A 23095-nucleotide genomic window follows, 5' to 3' on the forward strand; every position below is an offset into this window, starting at 1 on the left:
AAGCAGGCAGTAATGGTGTTAGAATTTGGGGGATACCGAAAGGGTTTAGATGCTTTTAGATGCCTTTCTAGGTAGTGGGAAGCTAGGTATTTTATTAGGCATTCTATTCTAGGTAGTACAAACCAGGCAGAGGGATGATGCAACCTGATTCATATTTTTTAAAGGAATAATGATGGTCGCTATGTAGAAAATAAAGGGGGAGATGAGGGTAAAAGCAATCATGGAGGGAGAGAGAGTTCCAGAAATCCAGGTGACAGATGGTAATGGCCAGGATTACCAGGTAGACATGAAGCAGGCAGGTGAACAGTCTGAGATTTAATTTGGAGATGGGGCTGCAAGGATCTGTTGACAGACTGAGTCTTGTATGGGCAGGGAGAATAAGTTGGACTGCTTGGTTTATGGCCTGAGCAATGCTAAGCAAGATAATGGCATTTACCCAGATGGTGGGACAGGAGGTAACCAGACTCTGAGGTCCAACTGCAAGATACTTGGCCACGTAAATCTTAACTGTCTACGGGACTTGTGAGAGGAAAACATCTAATAAGCAGATGTGAGTCAGCACAGGAGGTCTGGGATGAAGACACAAGTATAGAGTCTGTACCCGCTGGTCTTGTGTCAACTTGACACAAGCCAGAATCATCAGAGGAAGGAGCCTCAGCTGAGGAAAGTTCTCCATAAGATCCGGGTGTAAGGTGCTTTCTCAATTAGTGATCAGTGAGTGAAGGCCCAGCCCACTGTGGGTGGAGCCATCCCTGGGCTGGTGGTCCCGGGTTCTATAACAAAGCAGGCTGAGCAAGCCAGAGGGAGCAAGCCAGGAAGTAGTTTCCCTCCACGGCCTCTGCATCAGCTCCTGCCAACAGGATCCTGCCCGGCTTGAGTACTTGTCCTGACTCCTTTGGTGATGAACAGCAATGTTGAAGTGTCAGCCAGATAAACCCTTTCCTCCCCAACTTTCATTTGGTCATGGTATTTTATCACAGCAATAGAAACCCTAACCAAGACAGAGCCCTGGATCTGGAGATAACTTTTGAAGCTATAGGACCAGATGAGAGGTGGGTGGGAAGAGGAGGAGCTGAAGAAAACATAAACGATGGTAGGCAACTGATTTCTGCTTGGATATGTGAAGACCATCAGGGAGATCACTGCCCCATAGGGCACCGATGTCCTTGTTAAACAGCTTTAATTATCGCTACTTTTACTCCTGTTTCACATGAACACAAGAGCTGGAATTTCCACTCACTGTTCCACAGAAGGAAGACAGACAGACAGACAGACAGACAGACAGACACCCAGCCATTCCTTTGCAGAGCCAGACCTCCAGATTCTTGAAGACGGCTATTGTACCCTTTCAAGGGAAATCACCTGTAGAGAGTGATGTCGGGTCTCCTCTGGTCATTACTGACAGATTGCCAATACCCTGGTACCCTGCTCATCTTTGTGGCATTACTCCAGTGTGTCAGGACCTCTTTTAAAATGGTCAATTCACCACACATACACGGTGGTGCAGCTACTCAAGAGGCTGAGGCAGAGGGTTGCAAGTTCAAGGCCAGCCCCTGCAATTTAAACAGTCTGTCTCAAAATCAAAAGTCAAAAAAGGAGCGGAGCTGGAGCTCAGTGGTAGAGCACTTATGTGAGTGAGGCCCCAGGATCAAGCCTCGGTATGTGGACAGTCCTGAAATGTGTTGAACTCAGACATCGAATACGTAATAGGGGATAAGAGTGAGTGACCATAGTCTCTTTAGATGTGGGGTTCAGTCTTGCATCAGTAGCATCTAAACTTGCACTCATTTTTAAAAAGATGCCTCAGTACGTCACTAACCCATACTTGGCTGGGATTGATGAATCAATCCCCAAACCTCATTTCTACACCTGCAACATCTGTTTCAGCTCATCCACACCCACCCCGTTCTCTAGCTGTAAAGCAGGCTTTGGGAGATAAACCCAGGACTTGACTTGGTTGTTTTATTTTTCTCACTCTGGTTTAGCCCTGTAACTTGGTCCAGCTCTCTGAATTCATTTTGAGCCTTGAGCTAGCCCTCTTTCAAATTTGCTTCTATTCCAAGCTTCATCCCACCTAGAGTGTTGGCATACAACTTTGATTTGTCTCTACACAGTCATGAGAAGTTATGAGGCTGAAGGTGATAGAATCCTGCACCACATTGCTTTATCTCAGGCAGATATGTGATAAATTAATGAGCATCCTTATTGCCACTACTATTTACAGCTCCCTATAGAGCCGGGAGGGTTACAGCTTCTATAGAGTCGGGGGGTTACAGCCCCTCTATACAATCAGGTAGGCTACTACCTAGGTGCTACAAATGCCCACCTGTAGTTTTATGCCCAAGATCTCTGAGTGTTATTTAATAAATCCATGACTGGAGCTCCTTGAATACTGAAATTAAACATGAGGAGTCCTAGTTTTCAAATGAGAACAAATGTCCAATTTCAAGGAAAATGTAGGCACTCAGAATGTTGTCACTAAATGGAGTAAGGCTATGGATTCCTCAAACCATGGCTGTTCTGATTTCATGGAGTCAAGCTTTACTGTATCCTTATGTAAAAAAAAAATGGAGACATATAATAAAGATGACAACACCCCATCCATTCTCATGGGTGACATGTTTTTATTTTTATTGCTTTAATTTCCAACTATACCTTAAAAATTATGCTATATATGTTATGTTATGTATATATGTATGTATATTATATATACTTTTCTGCCATTTTCTCTTCCCTTATTTTAGCTCTCCAGTGTCCAGTCAATTTGTTGGAACTGTGATGGCCTCTGAGTTGACAGTCACATTTCCAATCTTCCCATTCCAATTCTCTCACTAGACTGTCACCAAGTGATTTCCATACAAATGCAATTCCGATGACATCAGCCCGCTACTTAGAAGCACCAAGAGCCATTGTGTGTAGGGTTGAGATCAAAGTGCATCCCACCCGGATTTAGTCTTTCTCTTTATAATCTTTCCAGTCAATCTTGCCACTCATTTGAGCTGCAGACACAGGGGCCACCTCACTTCCTGAGCATTTCTGTGCAGTTACCCGTGCTTAGGCCTTTTCTTCTTGCAATGTGTTTCTCCCTATTACTCTCTGAACGAGAGCATCATGGTCCAGACCAAACAGCATCCTACCTGAGTGGCTTTCCATTATATCTACTATTTCCGCACTATTCTGAAATTAGAATTTCACACAGTTCTCCTGTAGTGCTTGCATTTTCTCGTAATTATTTCTTTATAATTTTATTATTTGTACCAATAGGCTGAGAACTCCTGTCAGGTTGGACTCAATCATCTTCATGTCTTCTGTGTCACCGCACAAAACAAGAACATCCTCTTTAGAACTAAGTATCCAACCCCACCCGCACCAACAAAAGCCATAGATGTGATTTCCTTACGGTCCCTTAATCGAATATTGTACAATTTTGGCCCCTAACTTCTAGTTCCAGTTTCCAAATTCCCACTCTGACTTTCTGGTGCTGTAGTTCTTAAACATAGTTCTAGCTTCCCAAGAGTTACCCGGGGACTTCTTTAAAATGTAAATTATAGGTCATCGAGCCGAAACCCGGAACTTTTAATGCTATAGGTTTCTGAGTCTCTGCCTTTGAACTGACTCTAGGCTTAAGTGCCACCACTTTCCATACTTTGCCATTCTGTCATTTCGTCACCTAAAACAAGGACTGTTTCAGTCTTCATCTATTGACTTTCATTAGCTGGCTACATTGTGGGTTCCAGGTGATGTTTTCAGGCATCAGGAAACGTGCTACATATCCAAGACAAGAGTAGAACCCAACAGAGTTTTGCGTGATTTTAAGGGGAAGAATGTAAACAGGGCATGGTGAAAGTTAAACTATCCTACGCATCAAGAGAAAATGGCAGCTGCTGGCCTGAGATACCAGGCAGAACGTAGACATGACTGTACTTCCTTATGGGTTCGTTACCACCCAGCCTAAGCCTGACCATCTGAAATGTCTAAGTCTAGCCATTGCCTAGGTCCAGCCACATAATTGTTTGATTACTAAATGGAGTTGATATTAACAAAGTCGACTCCTTTCATGACATGAATCTGTAGCTGAAGGACAGTCCAACTTTGTCTTAAAAAAAAAATCCTAACAAAGAAACACAATTATGACTACAGGTGGGAACAGACATAAAACACAAAGATGAGAGCTGGAGAAATCACCAAGCCAACCATGTTAGCTGTGGATGAGTAAGCCTGACATTGTTATCTCTAAGTGTCTTATGGTAGCTCCGTAAAGCAGGGTCTGTTAGGGGCAGAAGTCTAAAAAGGCAGTTGTTGAAACCAAATACACATGTGTGTGTTGAAAGAGTATAATAAAAATATTTAGGTAACAAATTATTCATGCATTCTAAGGTTTCAAAAGTAATTTTACTGTTTGAAACTAGTAGTATTGGGTGTTCAAAAGACGGACGGTGTTCGTTAAGTGTTTTCAATGTGACTGCTCTTTTAACATTTTCTGAGTCACACTTCCTTCCTTCTCCCTCCATCTTGTTCTTGAACATGGGCCAGCCCTTGGGGAGAGTTTAGAATTACTAACTTGTTCAAATATATTCATTATGGTACCTGAAATAAACCACTGACAGTTTTATTTAATTGGGGGTTTGAAAATTATACTTATTTTTGAAATAACATAATTGAGATGAGAATGCACGTCTGACTCAAAGGAGTAGAATATAATAACCTATTATTTTGCTTCCTCTAAATTACATCTAACAGATCCACTCCCGTGCCTGCTTCGGAGAGGGACTCCTTTCTGTGAATCCCATTGTGTAACTTACTTCGCCACGACAGTGTTTATGTGAGTCCTCACAAGTCCCAGGTATTGGTCGATCTGTGCCTACAAAGAGGAAGAAATCATGAGCATACCCAAACACCGTGAGGTCAAAATTCCACAAGTATTTCTGACCCCATTACAACTCACCTGGTGCTTAACATACACCACGGGGAGAGTAAACATCGAAACCACAGCTGGGGTGGGAAAAATATATATCATTAGAACTCTGAGAACTATCAACAGGAACAAGCTTATAGACACATTTTTCATAGACATGAGACTGTAGCGTTCTTTGGGGGGTAAAATGGCACCATAGATAAAAGATGACAGGGTACTGCATAAGAAAAACAGAAGGCAGAGCCCTCTCTATACATGCATCATTGATCCTAGAATGAGGGTGCAATGTGCCCTTTCAAGGTGACAATTGATTCACCCAGAGTTGCCACTGTAGATGTATATATACTAGAAGGCAATTTAGTGATGTGGCTGGGGGAAAAATCATCCATTATTAGCCTGATGATGGTGGCATATCCCTTTAATCCCAGCACTTGGGAGGCTGAGGCAGGAGAATCTCTGTGAGTTTGAGGTCAGCTTGGTGTACACAATGAGTTCCAAGACATCCAGGGCTACACGGAGAAACCGTCTTGAAAAACAAAGCAAAACCAAAGATCCATTGTTAATTGAACTACTACAGTTCAAAGGGAGATCCTCTCCATTTGGGGGTATCTGATGTTCATGCCTAGCTATCTACCAAGAAGCTGAAAGCTGACAGCCATGGAAGCACCATGTCTGCAGTGTGTGGGGCATGGGAAGCACTTACCCATGAGCAGCAGGGTCAGGCCATTGAAGAGCGCGCCGACGTAAGTCAGGAGCCACATGAGGACTGCAAACTTAAGAACGAAAGGATCGTCAGGGAGCCCACCACTGTTCCTCCCAGATGGAATCCACGTCTTTCCTGAGTTAGGATCTTAATTGGTTTAGCTAGGATTTCAATTTTTCCTCCCTAAAGACTAGAATGAGAGGCAAGAGGAAATGGATTCCTGGGAAACGATTTTGACGGGAAATGAAAGTATGGTAAGGTATCCAAAGCTCACCATCCTGGTCCCTTGGAGACATTGAACCATGCTGTTGCTAAGATTCCAGGGACCCAGTGAAATCATAGGCTAAGCTAAGCATCTGGCACACTGTAGCTCTTGGCCTGTATTTATAAGGGCCCAGGGGTTAAGAAGGTTTTTTTTTTTTGTTTGTTTGTTTTAAACATTTTTAAATGGTCTGTTTAAATAGTAAAAGTATTCAATGATCTGTGACTTCACATTAAACTTAATTTCCAGTGTGCATCAATAAAGTTTTATTGGAACACAAACACAGCCCTTCATTAATGGATTGTCTTTTGCCTCTTTTGTGCTGCAATGCCAAAGCTGGGTAGGGATAACATGGCCTGAAGCACCAGATACCGTGTGACCTTACAGAGGAGGTTTGCTGACCTCTGCTCTGGTCCACTATTGTTACATTACAAACACGAGCACAGGCAGCAGTGGTGATCCCCTCACACGTCTCTAAGTATCTGCAGTCAGTTCCTGTTCCAGGGATGCAGGTCAGGCCCCCGTCTCCCACTGCTCCCGCTGACTTATTGAACAGTACCAGGCAACCTGTAGCACAAGACCTCAGCCACAGTGTGCACAAAGCACTCAAGGACAGAACACTCACGATCACCTCTCCCCGCCCCCCACCTCCGCTCGTGGGCTTGCTGAATCTTGTTTCAATGGTTGGGTTTGATCAGGAAGTCACAGGGAAGTCCAAGCAGTCTGTTCAAAGAAACTCACTAGATCAGTGGTCCTCAAGTTATGGGTTGTGACCCCCCCAAAAGACTATTGGAAAACAGATATTTGGAAAACAGATATTTACAATTCGTAACAGTAGCGAAATTATAGTTATGAAGTAGAAATGAAAATAATTTTATGGTTTGGGGATCACCACAACATGAGGAAATGTATTAAAGGGTCTCAGCTTTCAGCCTTAGGAAGGTTGAGAACCACTGCTCTGGCTGGAGTGAGACTACCTGGAATAAAGCCTGCTCCCCACCCACTCTGTCTGCCTGTCTATCTGCCTGCCTGTCTGTCTGTCTGTCTCTCTCTGTCTCGTGTGTGTGTGTGTGTGTGTGTGTGTGTGTGTGTGTGTGTGTGTGTGTGTGTGTTCCAGATCCTCCTCACACTCTGTGCTGGGCATGGGTCTTCCCTTTAGATGTTCAACCCGAGGAGTTCTCCAGGGCTTACTATTAGCACCCTCCAGAGTAAACACAGTCTTCACATCCCTAAAAGTGGTTAATTAGGAGACTGAGACCTTGGTTTGAGAATCTATATCCTCCCACGTAAAATGTCTAGAATTGTGTGTCCCGGGGTTGACCCCAGTTCTTCCAAATGCTACTGGGTAACCCTGATAAGTGTCTAAATGTCTCGGGGGCACGGTTTTGTCATCTGTGAAACGAGAGGACCAGCTTGGATGTGTGTCATGGAACCACACAACTGGAGGTTCTCAATTCTAGGCTAATTAGCGACTGCTTTGTAGTCTATTGTAGCTGCCTACTGTACTCTTCCTTTGGGGAGAAGGACTGAAGACTGTAAGGCGAGGAGCAGAAGCAGTCATACTTTTAAGGAATCCACCAGGTCCTGGACGAGGAAAAGTCTCCGAAGCTCCTTGAGCGTGCTGTTCACGTACAGCTGCAGGCAGTCCGTGTACTTCTGGATCTGCTCCTGGGACAGGGTGATCTCCAGCTCCAGGTAGGCCCTGTCAACAAACCATCCCAGGGGAGAGCCGTCAGAGGGCTGAACGCCGCCGGCTGCACCCCAGGGCCAGGGAAGTGCTCGTCACACTGGGAGGCTGGTGGCTGGGTCACCTCCACGAGGCTGCTGGCTGTGGGACACCATGCACACCGGCTTCCCAAACACTGTTCTGACTCTCTGGGGGCTTTGCGACTCTATCCGCAAAACGCAGCATTAAAGAGTGAGCTCAGAGAAACCAGGAAGACCCATGAGCAGTCGACTCCTTTACTGATGTCTCTACACGTGTCAAAGGGATGTGCATCTTTCTTAGATTCTGGAGCGATCTGAAAACCCTGGCTGCCGAACTGTTCCTTGACAAACTCGAAGAATTCCTATTTTAATTCTGGAACTGACTTCCAGGTTCCTCTAGACAGCAATGGTAACTTCAGTGGCCTGGACCATATTAAACGCTCATCGATCCTAGTGAATGATGTTCTTGGTAATGAGACTTTTTTTTTTCCATTTAATCAGGTGGCTAGATTTAACTGATGGATGGTAAACAAAATAAAATGCAGAATATATGCATATAATATACATAAGCTTTCTGTGCCTGGCCACACTTCTCCACTGAGCTCTGCCTTCCCTTCCCTTCTTCCCTCTCCTGTCTGAAGACAGCCTTGGGCTGCCTGCCTCGCCTAGGGTTCTTAAAGGCATGGGATGAACAGAGATGGAGAGCCAAGCAGCCTCTGTCTTGAGTTGTACGGAGTGTTACAGGCTAAAGGCTTTACTCTAGAGCTCCAGGTTGAAATCCCCACTCTTAATGTGTTGTGTATACCTTAATGAAGTTTAGATTTAAATGTTATAGCTTTTCTCCCCTTGGAGAAAATACGAAGATACTGATTTGTCCAGTGTGATGTGATTAAAAGTCAGGTGCTCCCTGTGCTGATACAAGTGACTAGCCTGAAGGAGTTTTACACTTTAAATTTACCTCCTAAAGAACAAAGGTCGGGCTATGAGTAGTTTTAAGTTATTGTTCCTACAACTGGGTATCAGAAAAAAGAAGCCAAATGGGACCTAAGTCCCCCATATTTCAGCCTTGGGGGTGAACATGGCAGCAGACACAATGAAGTTCTAGAACAATGGATATAGATGAATCCTGGACGGCTAAGGACAGAGAAGACGGATAAAGATGAGGACTTCAGCCAGGCTAGGGTTGCTCAAATCTGGGTTGTGTGTGTCCTGCTAGGAACAAAGACTAAGCCGCGTCTGCCCTCTCTCTCCTGTGGGGATGGGAGTGTGTGAAAGCCAGCTGCGGCCCAGATGGCCCAATAGCTCAGCATTAGAAAGCCACAAGGTAGCACGAGTGTGTATGTGTATGCCACAGTGTTTGCACTGAGGTCGGGACCACGATGCCGAGAAGGACGTTCAGGCCCCCAGCCCCCAAACTGGGCGTCATTTTCTTTGCTGAGGCTCGGCTGCAACTGAGGTTTGGATCCAGCCGACAGGTGAGGCACAGTAGGGGGACATGCAGAGATGTCACCGGTGAGCTCTGGAGACCGGCCCAGGGCCAGTTAGAAGGTGTGTGTGATACACCGAATTCTGCAGGCAACCAGGCTCACCATCTGAAGTTGGAGCAGTTTGCCATAATGGCGTTGGTTGGATACCGCTGGCTAGGCTATCACTGCTCTCTGCCATACTCTGTGTATCTGCACAGTTCATAGATTGCTCTGGGAAAGGTGGGGGGGGGGGGGGAGGCTGAAGAGACGGCTCAGCAGTCAAGAGTGCTTTACTGCTGTTGCGGGGGATCGGAGTTCAGTTCCCGGCACCCACAATCACCTGTAACTCCAGCTCCAGCGATCCATGCCTCGGGCCTCTTTGGGCACCTGCATGAATGCGCGCACACACACACACACACACACACACACACACACACTTACTTAATATTTTAAACAGATAAAACTAAAACTTTTCTCCTTTTAAATATTCATTCTAACCCAATTTTCCCTGCATCCAGATGCAGGGAAGGATATGCAGTAAGAGTGCTCATGAACTTGCACCACTCAGAAGGTTGGGCCTTTAAAAATCCCAACACCCCGTAGTCCTCATTCTGCACCTGACCTTGAATGTGTCACTTTACTTCTTAGAATCTCAGTATTTCCATCTGTAAATAGGGATTCCAGTGCCTGCCCTGCCTTCCTTATAGAAGTAGTTAGATTAGGAAATTGTTGGAACTCTCTTTGAATGAAAAAACAAAAACAAAAACATGGGACCAGGGAGTTGGCTCAGAGGTTAAGAGCACTTGTTATTCTATGAGAGGACCTGGGTTCGATTCCCAGAACCCACGTGGTGGCTACAACCTTCCATAACCCTATTTCCAGAGAACCCAACAGGCACTTATGTAGTGCACATACATGCAGGCAAAACATTTCATATACACAAGGTAAAATTAGCAAAACTAAAAAATATTTTTAAAGCATTACATGTGGACAATGGGTTGTGATTACCTTTGTAACCCACAAGTGTTACAATAAGAATGAGTTTGTTCCAGAAACCCACCAGCAACTTTAGCTACTAAAGACGGGCATTCAGAAAAACTCCAGAAGGTTCCTGGAGTTCTGGGGAAACGTGTCCCACTATACCTGGGCACAGCAGTGAGGCGGAGAGGGAGCCCAGAGAGGCAGGGTGAGGGCCAGTGGACGGGGGCACTCACTTGAAGGGGTGACCCTCGTCCGTTTTCTGCACAGCCTGCAGGACAGACTTGTAGATGCGGAAGCTGATGGTGGCTGAGAGGGCGGCCAGGGCCAGGTAGGCGACGACGCTCACCACGCTGAACTGGGTCAGGGAGAAGAGCAGCAGCAGGAAGCTCCCGAACACAATCCCCGTCTGCTTGATGTCCCGCCAGTACAGGAGGTCAATAGCTGTGGAACAGACACACAAACCGCTTTACTCCGGCACGGCCCAGGCCAGCTAGTCGGCTGCCACTGGGGCCGCAGTCTCCCCGCTGGCATTTAGATTTCTAGAGAGCGGGGACGCTGACTGATAACTCCATTATGATTCGGAGAAGTCCCCAGACGTTAAGGACAGTCTACACATTCACAGGTGTGACTCTGGTGAGCAAGGGCTATGCTACCCATACAGTGCCTGGGATCCTGTGGCTTTGAAACAGACTTGAAAGCACAGAGGACTCTGTGGAGGGCCCGTTCTTCCCTCTGATCACATGATTACATGGATAACGGCATGCCCTGTTGTCAATATTTGGTTTCAACAGTGGCCTACAGATGCACAGGCTAGCGTACGGCTGCTCTGCATAAGCTGTATAAGTGCCCCTGCCACGGAGAATAGGCAGCCAGGAAGTGGAAGGAAGGTGATGCCTTTGGAAGGAAAGTCAACACGACCTCAGCCAATACCGCATGCACCTGGACCAAAGTAGTTTTCTTCCAAAATCCAGGGGAAAGTGAGGCACATGGCTGTGTAACAAACCCTGAAGTTGACACTCAGAGTGCTGGAGACTGTCCCCAGGGCCTCTTGTATGTGAGTGAGGCTTTTAACCTAACCACTTGAGATATCTCTGAAACCTCTTTCAATTTTTATTTTATTGTAATTGTTATTTTAGGACTGTGTTGCCAGTCCCAGCTGACATTTGAATTCAACTCTTGTATACTCCCTGTCATGGTTTGAGTGAGAAAGGCCATCACGTGTCCATATATTTGAATCCTTGGTTCTCAGTTGGTGGAACTGTTTGGGGAGGATGAAGGACAGTGGCCTTCCTGGAGGAAGTGTGTCACTGGGAGCAGGTTTTGAGATTCAAAAGCCCATGCCATTCCCAGTATCTCCCTCTCTACCTCTTGCTTGAGATAAAAAGCTCTCAGCTACTGCTCCAGCACCATGCCTGCCTGCTGCCATGCTCCTCACCACGATGGCCATGGACTCTAACTCTCTGGAACCATGAGCCTTGTGTTTAAACATAAAATTACATTTCTTATATGACATGCACACATGGTGTGAAGGTCATTTTAGACACTATTTTAAGCATTTCTGTGCAGGCTACAGTCTCGTGGTGTGGGATTTGTGATGGCATATCGCCATCTTGAATTGTGTAAGAGATGATCAACCTGTACGAAAAGAGTAGCCCGCCACGCCTGCTGATGATCTGAGGCTAATGAGGAGACATGGGAACAGGGCACAGCGGTGCACTAACCCTCCTCCCAGCAGATCTGTCTCAGGGGGCTGCAAGGCAAGAAGCTCTTTCCCAGGGCCTCAAGGCTCCCAGCAGTGTGAGGCTGGAGAGGAAACATTCTCTCTGCCAATGGCCTTGCACCATCATGATGATCCCTCAATGGCTTCAACTCAAAGTTACCCTCAGACAGCCATTTGTTTGAAAAAAAGCCCGAGTCCCTTTCTCTGGTGACGCTTCTCCTATACAAGAAGCAGAGAACGGAAAAGCTCACGAGCATACTTGGGAATGAAACAAAGGTTTTTACTTCCATCTTAAAAAGAGGCTCGGGGCCACAGGTGGGTTCCAAAAGTCACTATTGTGCTAAAGCCTCTCTCTGCTCCCATTACCCGGCACCCCGACTGACCATTGGTAATTAATTTCATTGGATAACTTTTTTTTGTCCCCAAAGTCTATACCATCATTGTCTTCATTTTTTTCAAATGTCAAGATGCCAGAACCAGGTACTACATGAAAAGATTTACTTTTCCTTAACAATGAAATTCACACCATCCCACCAAATAATTTTCCCTTTAGAAGAGTGCCGAAGTATGACATTTTCAGGTGCAGAAGGCCTTTGGGAAGAAATGATCTGTGAGCTCCTGCAGCCCTGAGAGCAGGTGACAGAAGGGGGAGACAGCAAGATCTCCACATGTCCTGGCTCCTCTTGGCATGCTCAGAGGCATTAAGCCCAAGTTTGGCAGGAGTCTAGACCATCAGGCTCGAGGTCTTCGGGTGTGTGGGGGGCCTCCAACAGTTCTCTTCATTGAGTTAGTTCCCACCAAGGAAGAGATGAACACCATGCTTTGGGCTGGGAGGTGGGGTGATAATAACACACGAGGTATGAAAATAGAGATTTTACAGTTACAAATGAGTAACTGTGCTCTGTTTAAGGGCAGCACCACCTCATGGGCAGGTACACGGAACACAAACACCTTGTAAAGAAGCCTGAGTTGTCCTGGGAAAGGTGGTTTACACCCAACTCTATGGCTTGTGAAGGATTACGGGCAACTCTGCAAGTGATTTTCAGACCCGAAAAGAGATAGGATTTGCCACTCCCGCTTGAATCCCTACTGAATGAGTCGCTAGACAGCTGTCAGTATAGGTTTCCTCTAGAACAGCCTTCTGTATCTCTGGCCACCTGCTCCAAAAGCTGAGCGCTGCTGGTAACCAGTCTGGGCCAATCTTGGAAGAATCTGTGGGCAGAGACAGCGACTGAGTCCACCGCTCAGATTGGACTGGGTCAACGTTGGATGCAGTCATCAGCCAGCAGGTATGCCCATCAACTAAAGATTACGAGAAGCTTCCATTTAGGAGATCAACAGAAGTCTGGTAAAGGGTGGGCTATGGACTCTGAGTACTTTGTGCCAATAATATCTTTATGGATACTAAGCATTTTCATGTATTATTTCATTCAGGCCTTACAATAAACCCATTCGACAGGCAGTATATTAAGCGAGGAAGCTAAAAGTTGAACATGTTTTCTCACTATGTACTAAAGTAGAGCCAACCCTTAAACTTGATGCTTTCTCCTGAACAAAATAGTTGCTTTTTCCCATTTTCCATTAAATGACCCCTCAATTCATTCAAAATCAATTTTGGGCCACATGATTATATCTTAAACTGATCTCACAAGTAGCTATTTAAATGGATTGTTTTCATTTTAGCAAAATCAAGTCCTTACCAACAGTTTGTTGATCGCTGATTTTTCTAATAAGCATGGGAGTCAAGAAATGAGAAAATGTTCTTTCTGTATTTTTAAGGATGTGAAGGTCCAGTTGGGATGGCTGGACAGTCATTTGAACAAACCCCAACTCAATGTCGGTCTATCTCTATTGCAGGAGGAGATACAAGTTGAGTCTGAGGATGTGGTAGTCTTAGAATGGATGAAGGAAGAAGAGGGTGCTTTGTCAATTTGGGGCGCAGTTTGTTAAGGGCATGGGGTGGAAAATTGGAAACATTGTGCAGGACTAGTTAACAAGAGCAGTGACTCTACAGAGGAGAAGGGAGGAGTTACAGATAATGAGAAGTTAGCATCACTGATAAAAAGAACAGTATGTGATTTGGGGGTGAAGATTATATTTGTTTTTAAACCCCTAGATTCTGACACAAGACCTGGAGGTAAAGCCACAGCCTGGGGCATGATGTGAGACAGGAATCGTATGACAATTACACACAAAGCTATTTTTTTTTAAAGCTTGGAAGTTAAGTGCTTTTTTAGGTTCTGTCACAGTGGCCTCAAGTTAAAATGGCGTTTGATATCGTAAATGTAGAGCTATTCAGGTGTCTATGCACAACAGGCGATTGGAAACTTGATAAACAAGCAGAACCGAAATTTGATAAACTGGATTGAATATTGACACTTGAGTACATCCAGAATAGAGCAGAGAACCCTTGAAGCCCTGGGAGCGGAGGAAATCTCCGAGAAGCTGGAGGCTAAGGGATACCATTTAGGATGAAGCTATAGTTAGAGGTGAGGCTATAGAGAGTCCTGTGGACTGGAAGAGGTAGACACAGCAGTGTAGACTCCAGTATCTATGAAGACAGAAGCTGCCCAGCATTCCAAGGAGAATGTTGCAGGCAGGTCATGAGGTACTGAGCAGAGAGGTGGAGCAGTAGAGAAACGGACGTTCTGAGGAACGAGGAAAACGGTCACCTGTGGAGTAGTAGCTCCATGCACTACTCATCCTTCAGGCTGAGGAAAAGCTGGGATTGTAGGGAAAACGGATGGGTGAAGACTTCTGAAAAGAGAAGGTGGGTGGTTGAGCAAGGACTCCAAGAAGATGGGATGGGGTCGCTCCTAGCTTCTCTGCTCAAGAAGAGTGTCAGGGACAAGGACAGAATCTCTAGTTAGTGGAAAAATACAGACCCCCATAAGACAGGGAACTAGATCAGCTTACAGTCAGGTTGCCTAGCAACAGGACATTGAGTCAGAGCCCTTGACCCTCTCACCCTGTAAGCATCCTATACAAACATCCTGTTAGCTTGCCCCACCTTATGAAGATGGCAGCTTCTTGCTCCCCCCCACCCTGCGGAACTATATAAACCTTTCTGGAAGAGAAATAAAGTGGCACCTTGATCAGAATCTAGACTTGGTGTGTTTTCCTTTGTATCTCCTGTCCCTACATTCCCTCCTTAGGGTGGTCGAGAACCCGTCGTAGCCCTGCAGGCGGGGCAGAAGAGAAGAAAGGGATGAGAGAATTTTGGAAAAGAAACAGATGGGGTAATGTGAAGTGTGCCTCGAAAATGAACTCAGATTCTACATGGAAAATGGTTAGTGGGTCTTCTTGAGTTTCAGGAGACTAGGGGTACAGCTGACGGTAGGAGAGGCTGAAGCCTGTTTAATGCAATACGATTGTGACAAGCCACACGTGGCTAGTGAGCAGTTGAGTGTGGCTAATTCCAAGTGGGCAGATGCTCTGTATGTGTGAACAAAAATACAGGGATTTAGATTTTTAAAAAAGAAGGATGTAAAATATCTTGTTAGTGATGTTCATATTGATGATAGCTAATGGTTTTGAATATGTTGAGTTAAATAAAAGATAGTATCAAAATTAATATTGCTAATTTCCTTTTACTTTTTAATGGTGCTACTAGAAAACTTAACTATTTACATGTGGCTTACGTGATGCTTCTGTTGCATGGTTCTGCTCACAATGAGGATTCCAAAATCGGTGAATAAAAGGATCCCCCACAGCAGAGGGGCTTTGATTAAAGTCAAGGACTCAGGTTGATACAGCAACATGGTCCCATTTTGGGTGCTATGGTCAGTAGATATTGGACTGACCTGGGGCTGTGACCCACAGTACACAGTGAGAGGAGACTCAAATCCAAGGGGTCAGAAGTGAAAATGACAGTACCTGGGACTCAGGCTTACAGTCAGAGACAGATGGACTGGGAGAGTGGCAATAACCATGTGTGGTCAGAGTGTAGGCAAATGAGTCAGTGTTCCGAGGATGGAGTGATGTGGGAGGCTAGGAAGCTGTGATTTCAGAGGAGAATCTCTGTGTTCCACATCCCCAAGGCCAACTTTCCACACTTGAATTATGATGGGAATGATGTGAACTTGTTAGCAAGCTTTACAGTACCCAGGATGGCTTGAACATAGCTTGTTCCCCACTGAAATTCACTTTAGAATTGAATCCCCATTGTGAAGTCCAAGAGGGTGGAAAACTTAATCCAACTAAGGGATTTAGACGTGGAGGCATAGAGAAGGAATTAGGATTAAACTCAATAAAGTCCGCAGAGTGGAGTCCCTATGATTGAGCACTGAGAAGAGAAAGAGAGATCTGGACACACACACAGTGTGCTCCCTGACTCTTGTCACGAGATGTCCTGGAGCATCTCCAGGTTCTGCCAGCAAGAAGGCCATCACCAGGTACAGGACATCAGCTGTGGACCTGCAGAACTGTATACCAAAATCAACGATCCTTGACAAGTTACCAGGACTGTGCTACTACTGTGTTATAACAACACCAAGTGGAACAAGACCACAGCAGATCCAGAATAGTAGGCCCTTGAGTAAAGTTCCCTTTGTAATTCTACAACCACAGCAAATGACCTCGAGTGCTTTGGGCGCAGCAAAGCAGAAACCCTTTTCCTCTTTTAATAGTCTTCTCATGCAGAAAAACCAAGGAGGAGTTAAACAGTGGAGCACACATTCACTGAGCGTGCTCAGGAGGACAGGGGCATCATTGCATCACTTTGACAGGTCTAACAATTCAGGCTACTTTATCAAAAAGCCCAGAGGCAACACATTGGCTTTGAAAGGACACCTGGGTGGGTTCTATCAGTTTGATAAATGGGCTAGGCTTGATGATCTCATCTTAGTCCTCATGCCACAGGTATGACTGCACAGCTGCCTGGGACTCAAAACTAATGCAGGCAAAGGTAAACTAAGAGATCTGAAGAATCTCAGTGTCCACCATCAAACCAGTGTGCCAATCAATTACTTTTGGAATCTCACTAAAACAAGAAAGACCATGAGGGTCGTGATCCATTTTCAGAACTACTGAAAATTATTCTCTATGTCAATTGTCTAGAAAGAAAGCCCTTTACTGTGATCCAAATGCTTTTGGTTTGGAAACTTTTAGATGCACTCAGTTATATGACCCAATAGTGGCTGTGGTATTCAGAAAGTTTATTAAAAATGTATCAGTGAAGAAGTCAGTAGCACAGCGATTAATATTTTATTTATAAAACTAAATGTGGCATACGTAAATATAAAATGGCAATAAATTAAACAGTTGTCTGCATCATCGATCCATTTCTCTTTCATTTTTTTGTTTTTCTAAGACAAGGTCTCTTGTAGCCAAGGCTGGTCACGAACTCACTATGTAGGCAGGGCTACCTGTTCCTTCTACCTTTGCCTCCCAATGCTGGGATTAAAGGTATGCACTATCATGCCTAGCTACCACCTTAGTCCAGAAAAGATCAGAGGCACCATTGTATCACAAGCTAATGCTACTTTAAATTATGCCAAGTGGGAAAATGTAAGAAAGGAAAGTTCTGTTGGTAGAAATATCAGCATTTCAAACAGAAAATCACTGACAAATCATATGATATTAATGGTTATGAACTTTTTAGCCAGCCCACAGTGCTTTGCCTGCAGTGACCAACTACCTCATGAGAACTACTAGAAGGCTATTAACAAGTTCTCTCCAATCCAGTGTCCAGAGGAATGATGGGAAAGCTAGTTCCTGACTGATTTTCATGAGGCCAACAAAATATCCCCACAGGGTACAGACAGGAAGACACCGTAATGACTTGCTCTGTTACCTCCTCTATGTTACCTTAAACAGGGGAACCATAATAGAAGTGTAGTAGAATTCTTTAAACAAACTCCAAGACCTTCAAAGACGATGTCTTTTAATGGAATAAACCCTGGATCTCATTTACCAAGATAGCATCTCCCACACAGCATGGCTTCAGGAGTCCTGAGCCCAGCTGGGAAGCTGTCGACAGAACTCCCAATGCCATTCTCCAGTCCACACTGACGAAAATCAGGCTGTCAAGAAAAAACGCCAGCCCTATTTCTAGATGTTTTGAAAGGGAAGGTGCAGGAAGATGGGCATTTCCTATACACCATAAATACACCAGCATTTAATCCACTCTCTAAATGAGCTTTTGAGGAACAAAGGGAAATAAAGGATGTGATTGTCAAAGCCACAGCCAGCAGCGATGTCTGGCACCTTTCTCCCGTGACTGAAGGTGGCTGTAGTATACAATCCCCACTGGCTGCTTCTCCTGTTGGAGAAGAACTAGATGCTTAGGCAAGCCTGGCCATTTTCCCTGAGCTCCTGGAAATGATTCTGATTCTTATCTCCAAGCTCTAATCAGTAGCACTTAGAGCATTCCTGTTCTTTCCTTCCTGGGAGGGGAACTTGATGACAACTAGGTCCAGGGTCACCGTAATGGGGCCTGTCCAGAAAGTGAAGCCCAGCAGGACACACGCACACACACATACACACACACACACATGACAAGTCAGCCAGCTTCGCTAAAACTTTGAGTGAAGTCAAGGCCTGACTGGCGAGAGTCTCCCCACAAACTGTGACGCAAGAAGAAAATGGCTACATGAAGGGAAACATTGTGGCTGAGGCCTTAGGAGCACTCTCTCAGACAGTGAAGAGTCAGGTCTTCAGCTTTGGGACCAGATCAAAATAGCAAACTTTGTTCATCTGGTATTTTGGTCATCAAGCATAATTAGGCACAGGATCTCAAGTCTGCTCCACACTGTCTTAAGGTTTCTTGTGGCAGTGCAGTTGAAAATGGGCGGAGGCAGACAGCTGACGTTTCTTCTCTGATTTCTAGAGTGAATACCTGATTTATTTTGATATTTTTCGAACTAAAAAGATGTACGAAGAGGAATGATTTCCTGTGGTATCTGGTCCCATTTGTTAAGTTACTGCGCTCTCCTAAACGTTAGCCATCACGAGATCTGAGGTTTGCCAGTCCGCAGTTTGGTGATTGATTCTTGAAGGACAGAGGTAAAATATGATCACATTTGAGACCTGGCTCGTGTGGAAAGGGAAGCACTGCAATGCATTTTCACTAGCTCAAAAACACCGGGGGGGGGGGGGGGGGGATGGCGAATTTGTGAGTGACAACAGAGCTCTTCCCCTGTCCCATTCAGGAGCGTACAGAAATGAGGAAGGATTTAAGAATTTTATTCGCCGGGCGGTGGTGGCGCATGCCTTTAATCCCAGAAACGCTGTCTCGAAAAACCAAAAAAAAAAAAAAAAAAAAAAAAAAATTTTATTCAGCTTTGTTCTGATTTAAGGTGGATATACAGCTCAGACATATTTTAGAAAAAGGGCACTTTCATTTTCTAAGTTCCAAAACTACAGTTTTCTTATCTGAAATAAATGCTATAAATTTAGAGCACAATTGTAATTAAGTTGTAAAAGGAGATTTATTTTTATTTTTTTAGCTATCACCTAGTCAGATAATATCTTTATTTATTTATTTACTTTATTTTGAGACGCACTATCACTTTGGGCTGGCCTAGAATTCACTCTGGAGCCCTGGGTAGCCTCAAGGTCATGGGAATTCTCCTGTCTCAGTCTTCTGAGTGCTAGGATTACAGGTGTAAGGCCCCATGTTGGGCCCAGAATATGTGTTTTATAGAATCATGAATGTCAAGTTTTTAGCCTTTAAATTGTGAGCTTCATTCTAAGGAAGCCATATTTTCCCAAATGGCTGCTGTAGTTTCAGAAGAACTGGAAGAGCAGCGATAGGAAAGGGATGCATGGGTGGGAAATGCATGTGCTTTAGAGGCTAGGAGGGGTGGGAATTTTGGTGTGTGTGTGTGTGTGTGTGTGTGTGTGTGTGTGTGTGTGTGTGTGTGTGTGTGTGTGTGTGTGTTCGTTCTCTTTTCCTCAACAGGAAGATGATATTCTGAAAACCATACACTTAAGTTCTAAGTTAGTTTTTTTCCCTGCTAGGGTCAGTGGATTTTAAATTTTAATGAGATTATAAATGAATTTAAAACATTACTCCATATTTATGTACCAGAATGTGTTAGCTAGTCCAAAGATGCAGAAGAACTGAAACTTGAATATCATTTCTAACATAAAAAGGATGGAGTGAGATGATGGAGCAGAAGAGGACGGAGGGGAAGGGAGAGAGGAAGAGAGACCTTCTAAAAATGAAGAAGGTCAGCTGACTGTGGTAAGGATTTCACCCACAATCTCTATTATGTTTCTCCTCATATGCTTCATAGAACAGGGCTGCTGTTTTTAATGAAGTGTTAACTCATGAAAATCTAAGAAATAGGACAGATTTGAAGATGTGGACACAGACCAGCATCTTTGCCAAGCCTTTTTATCCATTTAAAAATGGTTATTTTAAAAATAGATACTGTAGAAAGTTAATCTATCCAGCTTAAACTAAAATACACAATTAAAATGATGCTAGCTTATTTATCATAGTATTATTCTTATTTTAGGAATAGCTCATGCTATGTATCTGAAGTTCCTAATTCTTTCAGTCATATGCTGGCTTATGTTAAATCACTTTAAATTGTTTTTGAGCTGGGCATGGTGGTGCACACCTTTAGTCCCAGCACTTGGGAGGCAGAGACAGCAGAGTTCGGCATGAGTTTGAGGCCAGCCTCATATATAAAGTGAGTTCAAGGACAGCTAGAGCTACATGGAGAAACCCTGTCTCAGAAAACAAAGCAAAAACAAAAACAAAAAAATATTTTTGCGATCTCCACATCTCATTTTATAAAAACTCTTTTTTTTCCTTGCATGCCCAGCCTTTGGCTTCATTTTTACGATGTACATACCTTCAAATCTATACAGAGGCAGACATGTGTGCATTAGATAACACTCGGCAAGTTTTCACACTGACCAGCTCTAAGTGATAGGAACTGGGTGATTTGTCTTTTATCAAACTTCTCTTTGTAAAAATGCATAGTGTGCATGCATCACTGTTAGGGAAGCAGAAAAAAAAAATAGCCATTTCTACCTCAAACTCTGAAATATATCCTTATAAAGTTTCTCTTGAAAATGATGGAGACACCGTGAAAAAGAAAACATCCCCTTTATTCATGGATCTGATTGCCTGGACAGGACACATTGTAAATATTATCTGTGTACTAGGAGTTTTCCTTTGCTAAGGAAAGTCCCTGCTCCCCAGGCGAGTAGGTGTTCCCACAGGATCTCATTAGAATCTGCATTGGGGAGGAGTTTGCTATGATGTTATGCTATAATATTTGGCATATTCTGATAATGAGTCTAAATAAAATGCTGTGTTTGGTAAAAAGTAAGACTCATCCGCCTCTCTATGTAAATGCGAAAAGACCGTCTCTACTAAATTCCTTTATTTGCTCACTTATATGTGTGTGCAAGTGTGGGTACACACATGTGCACAGGTGAGCGCGTATGTGTGTACTTGTGTGGAGGCTGAAGGTCAACCCCTGGTCTCATTCCTCAGGAACCAGCCATCTCATTTTTTGAGACAAGGTCTTTCACTGGGAAGTGAGGGTCATTGAGTAGGTCAGATTGGCTGGCCAGTTATCTCCAGGGACCTGCCCATCTCCACCTCCCAGTGCTAGAACTACAAACTGACATTGAGCCTTTTAACATAAATTCTGGGGATCCACTCAGGACCTCATGCTTATTCGGCAAGTATAACTGGATTATTTCTCCAGCCCTCAAATACAATTAAAAAAATGACCAACTCTTTTTGTTACTGTGGCTAAAATACATATGCTTGCCATGTAATATGGGCTGATTGGTTCTTTAATAAATGTTTTGGCTAGTATCGTTCAGATCAGACAATTGTGAGGCATTTCCATAGAGCACTGAAGGCCATCACAGAATTTCCAAACTACTTCATTTTGAAAGAATAAATAAACACTTCATCATAATGCAATAAAGTAGGAGTCGAGCCTCAGCACCAAGCACATAATGGATGTGCCAACCCACCATACTACTGCGGATGCTGCCCATTGAATTTGTTGAGCACAGTGAAATCTATAAAAGGGTGGGGGGAGTCTTTAGAGTACGGACAGATTCCTTTGGGTGGATGTCGTTCACTATTCTTTGTTTCTCTTGTGTGGGATCATTGGATTTAAGTTGTGTGGTTGAATGCCAATAGAGGGCAAATTACCAATCCTCTCAGCCTTAAGCTCTGAATTCCCTGCCCTATCCAATGAGAGGAATGTCATGGAGGCTCAGAACCAAGCACGTCACTGTTGTTTAGGACAACTACTGACAAGTGGCTGATATTTGTAAGAACTTAGAATGATCCATCAGTGACGGTGGTGATGAGGACAATAGCGTAGGTGAGACACGAGCCCCGCATTACTGCTATAAAGAAGGACCTATGTGAAAATATCTCAGAGAGGTCGATGGGAGCTCACGTTCCGTCACTCAGCATTAGTAAGGGAGGCGGTGAGTGTTGGGAGGGGAAGAGCCCTGGATGTCAGCCTGGGAGTCACCTTTTACTACTGAATTTACTGCCCCTAACAAGATCTTGGGCAAGTCTCACCTAACTCATTTGCGTCTCCTGCCATCCAAGAGTCAACCGGACATTTGAAGGAAGACACTTGGCCAAAGGAAAACTTGTAAATACGAGAGCTATCCACCATTATTCAGATAAGTCATCTTGAGAAATCACAGAGGAAAGCACCGTCTACTCAGAGGCAGATGGCGGAACAGTGGGAAGCCGGGCTAGGGCAGTCACTAGCTGCGCACCTGACAGCAGCAGCATCCATCACCTGCTAAATGAAAATGTGAAAGCAAACCCTCACGGGAATAGAGAGGACTGAAAAAAAAAATCAATCAAGTGGCCTCAGAAATATTAAGATGGTTACAAATGATAAGATTAGCTGCGTTAACTGAACCTATGTCCTATAGATTTTAGAGGGTTTTTTTTGTTTGTTTGTTTGGTTGGTTGGTTGGTTTGGTTTGCATTTTGGACAAGAGTCTCACAGGCTGGCCTTGAACTCACTGTATGAGCAAGGCTTCTTTGAACCCCTGATTCTCCAGCTCTGGATTACAGGTGTGCACCACCATGCCAGATTTAGCCTCTCTTTCTGTAACCTTTCTTGGGGGTGAGGGGGGTAGGTTCTTTTGTGATACAGTGTTGCTCTACAGTCTAGGGGAGTCTTTTACAGGCTTACTCTTTTAGGCTCTTCAGTGCTGGTATTAAAGGCATGAGCTGCCATTACTTGCTATCTTCAGCTGAAATCATATATGTTACACACACACACACACACACACACACACACGTGCACACACACACACGTGCACCCAACCCATGCACTCTAGTTTTATGATACATTTCAGTGAAATACTCTGATGTAATTTGTAG

General features: G+C 44.4%; 1 protein-coding gene across 3 annotated transcripts in view; it reads right to left on the minus strand.

Moving 5' to 3' along the window:
- Nucleotides 1-23095, minus strand: part of Rtn1 (reticulon 1) — a 221432-nt gene that overhangs the window by 2208 nt on the left and 196129 nt on the right. For all 3 annotated transcript variants that reach the window (XM_006990726.4, XM_076550857.1, XM_006990728.4), the window contains 5 exons: nucleotides 10268-10475; nucleotides 7444-7582; nucleotides 5619-5688; nucleotides 4946-4992; nucleotides 4803-4861 (listed from right to left, as the gene is read on the minus strand). In XM_006990726.4, coding sequence (XP_006990788.1) covers nucleotides 4803-4861; nucleotides 4946-4992; nucleotides 5619-5688; nucleotides 7444-7582; nucleotides 10268-10475 — 523 coding nt within the window. The remainder of the gene's footprint in view (nucleotides 1-4802; nucleotides 4862-4945; nucleotides 4993-5618; nucleotides 5689-7443; nucleotides 7583-10267; nucleotides 10476-23095) is intronic.

Source organism: Peromyscus maniculatus, chromosome 14, assembly GCF_049852395.1.
Source record: "Peromyscus maniculatus bairdii isolate BWxNUB_F1_BW_parent chromosome 14, HU_Pman_BW_mat_3.1, whole genome shotgun sequence".
Taxonomy (NCBI): domain Eukaryota; kingdom Metazoa; phylum Chordata; class Mammalia; order Rodentia; family Cricetidae; genus Peromyscus; species Peromyscus maniculatus.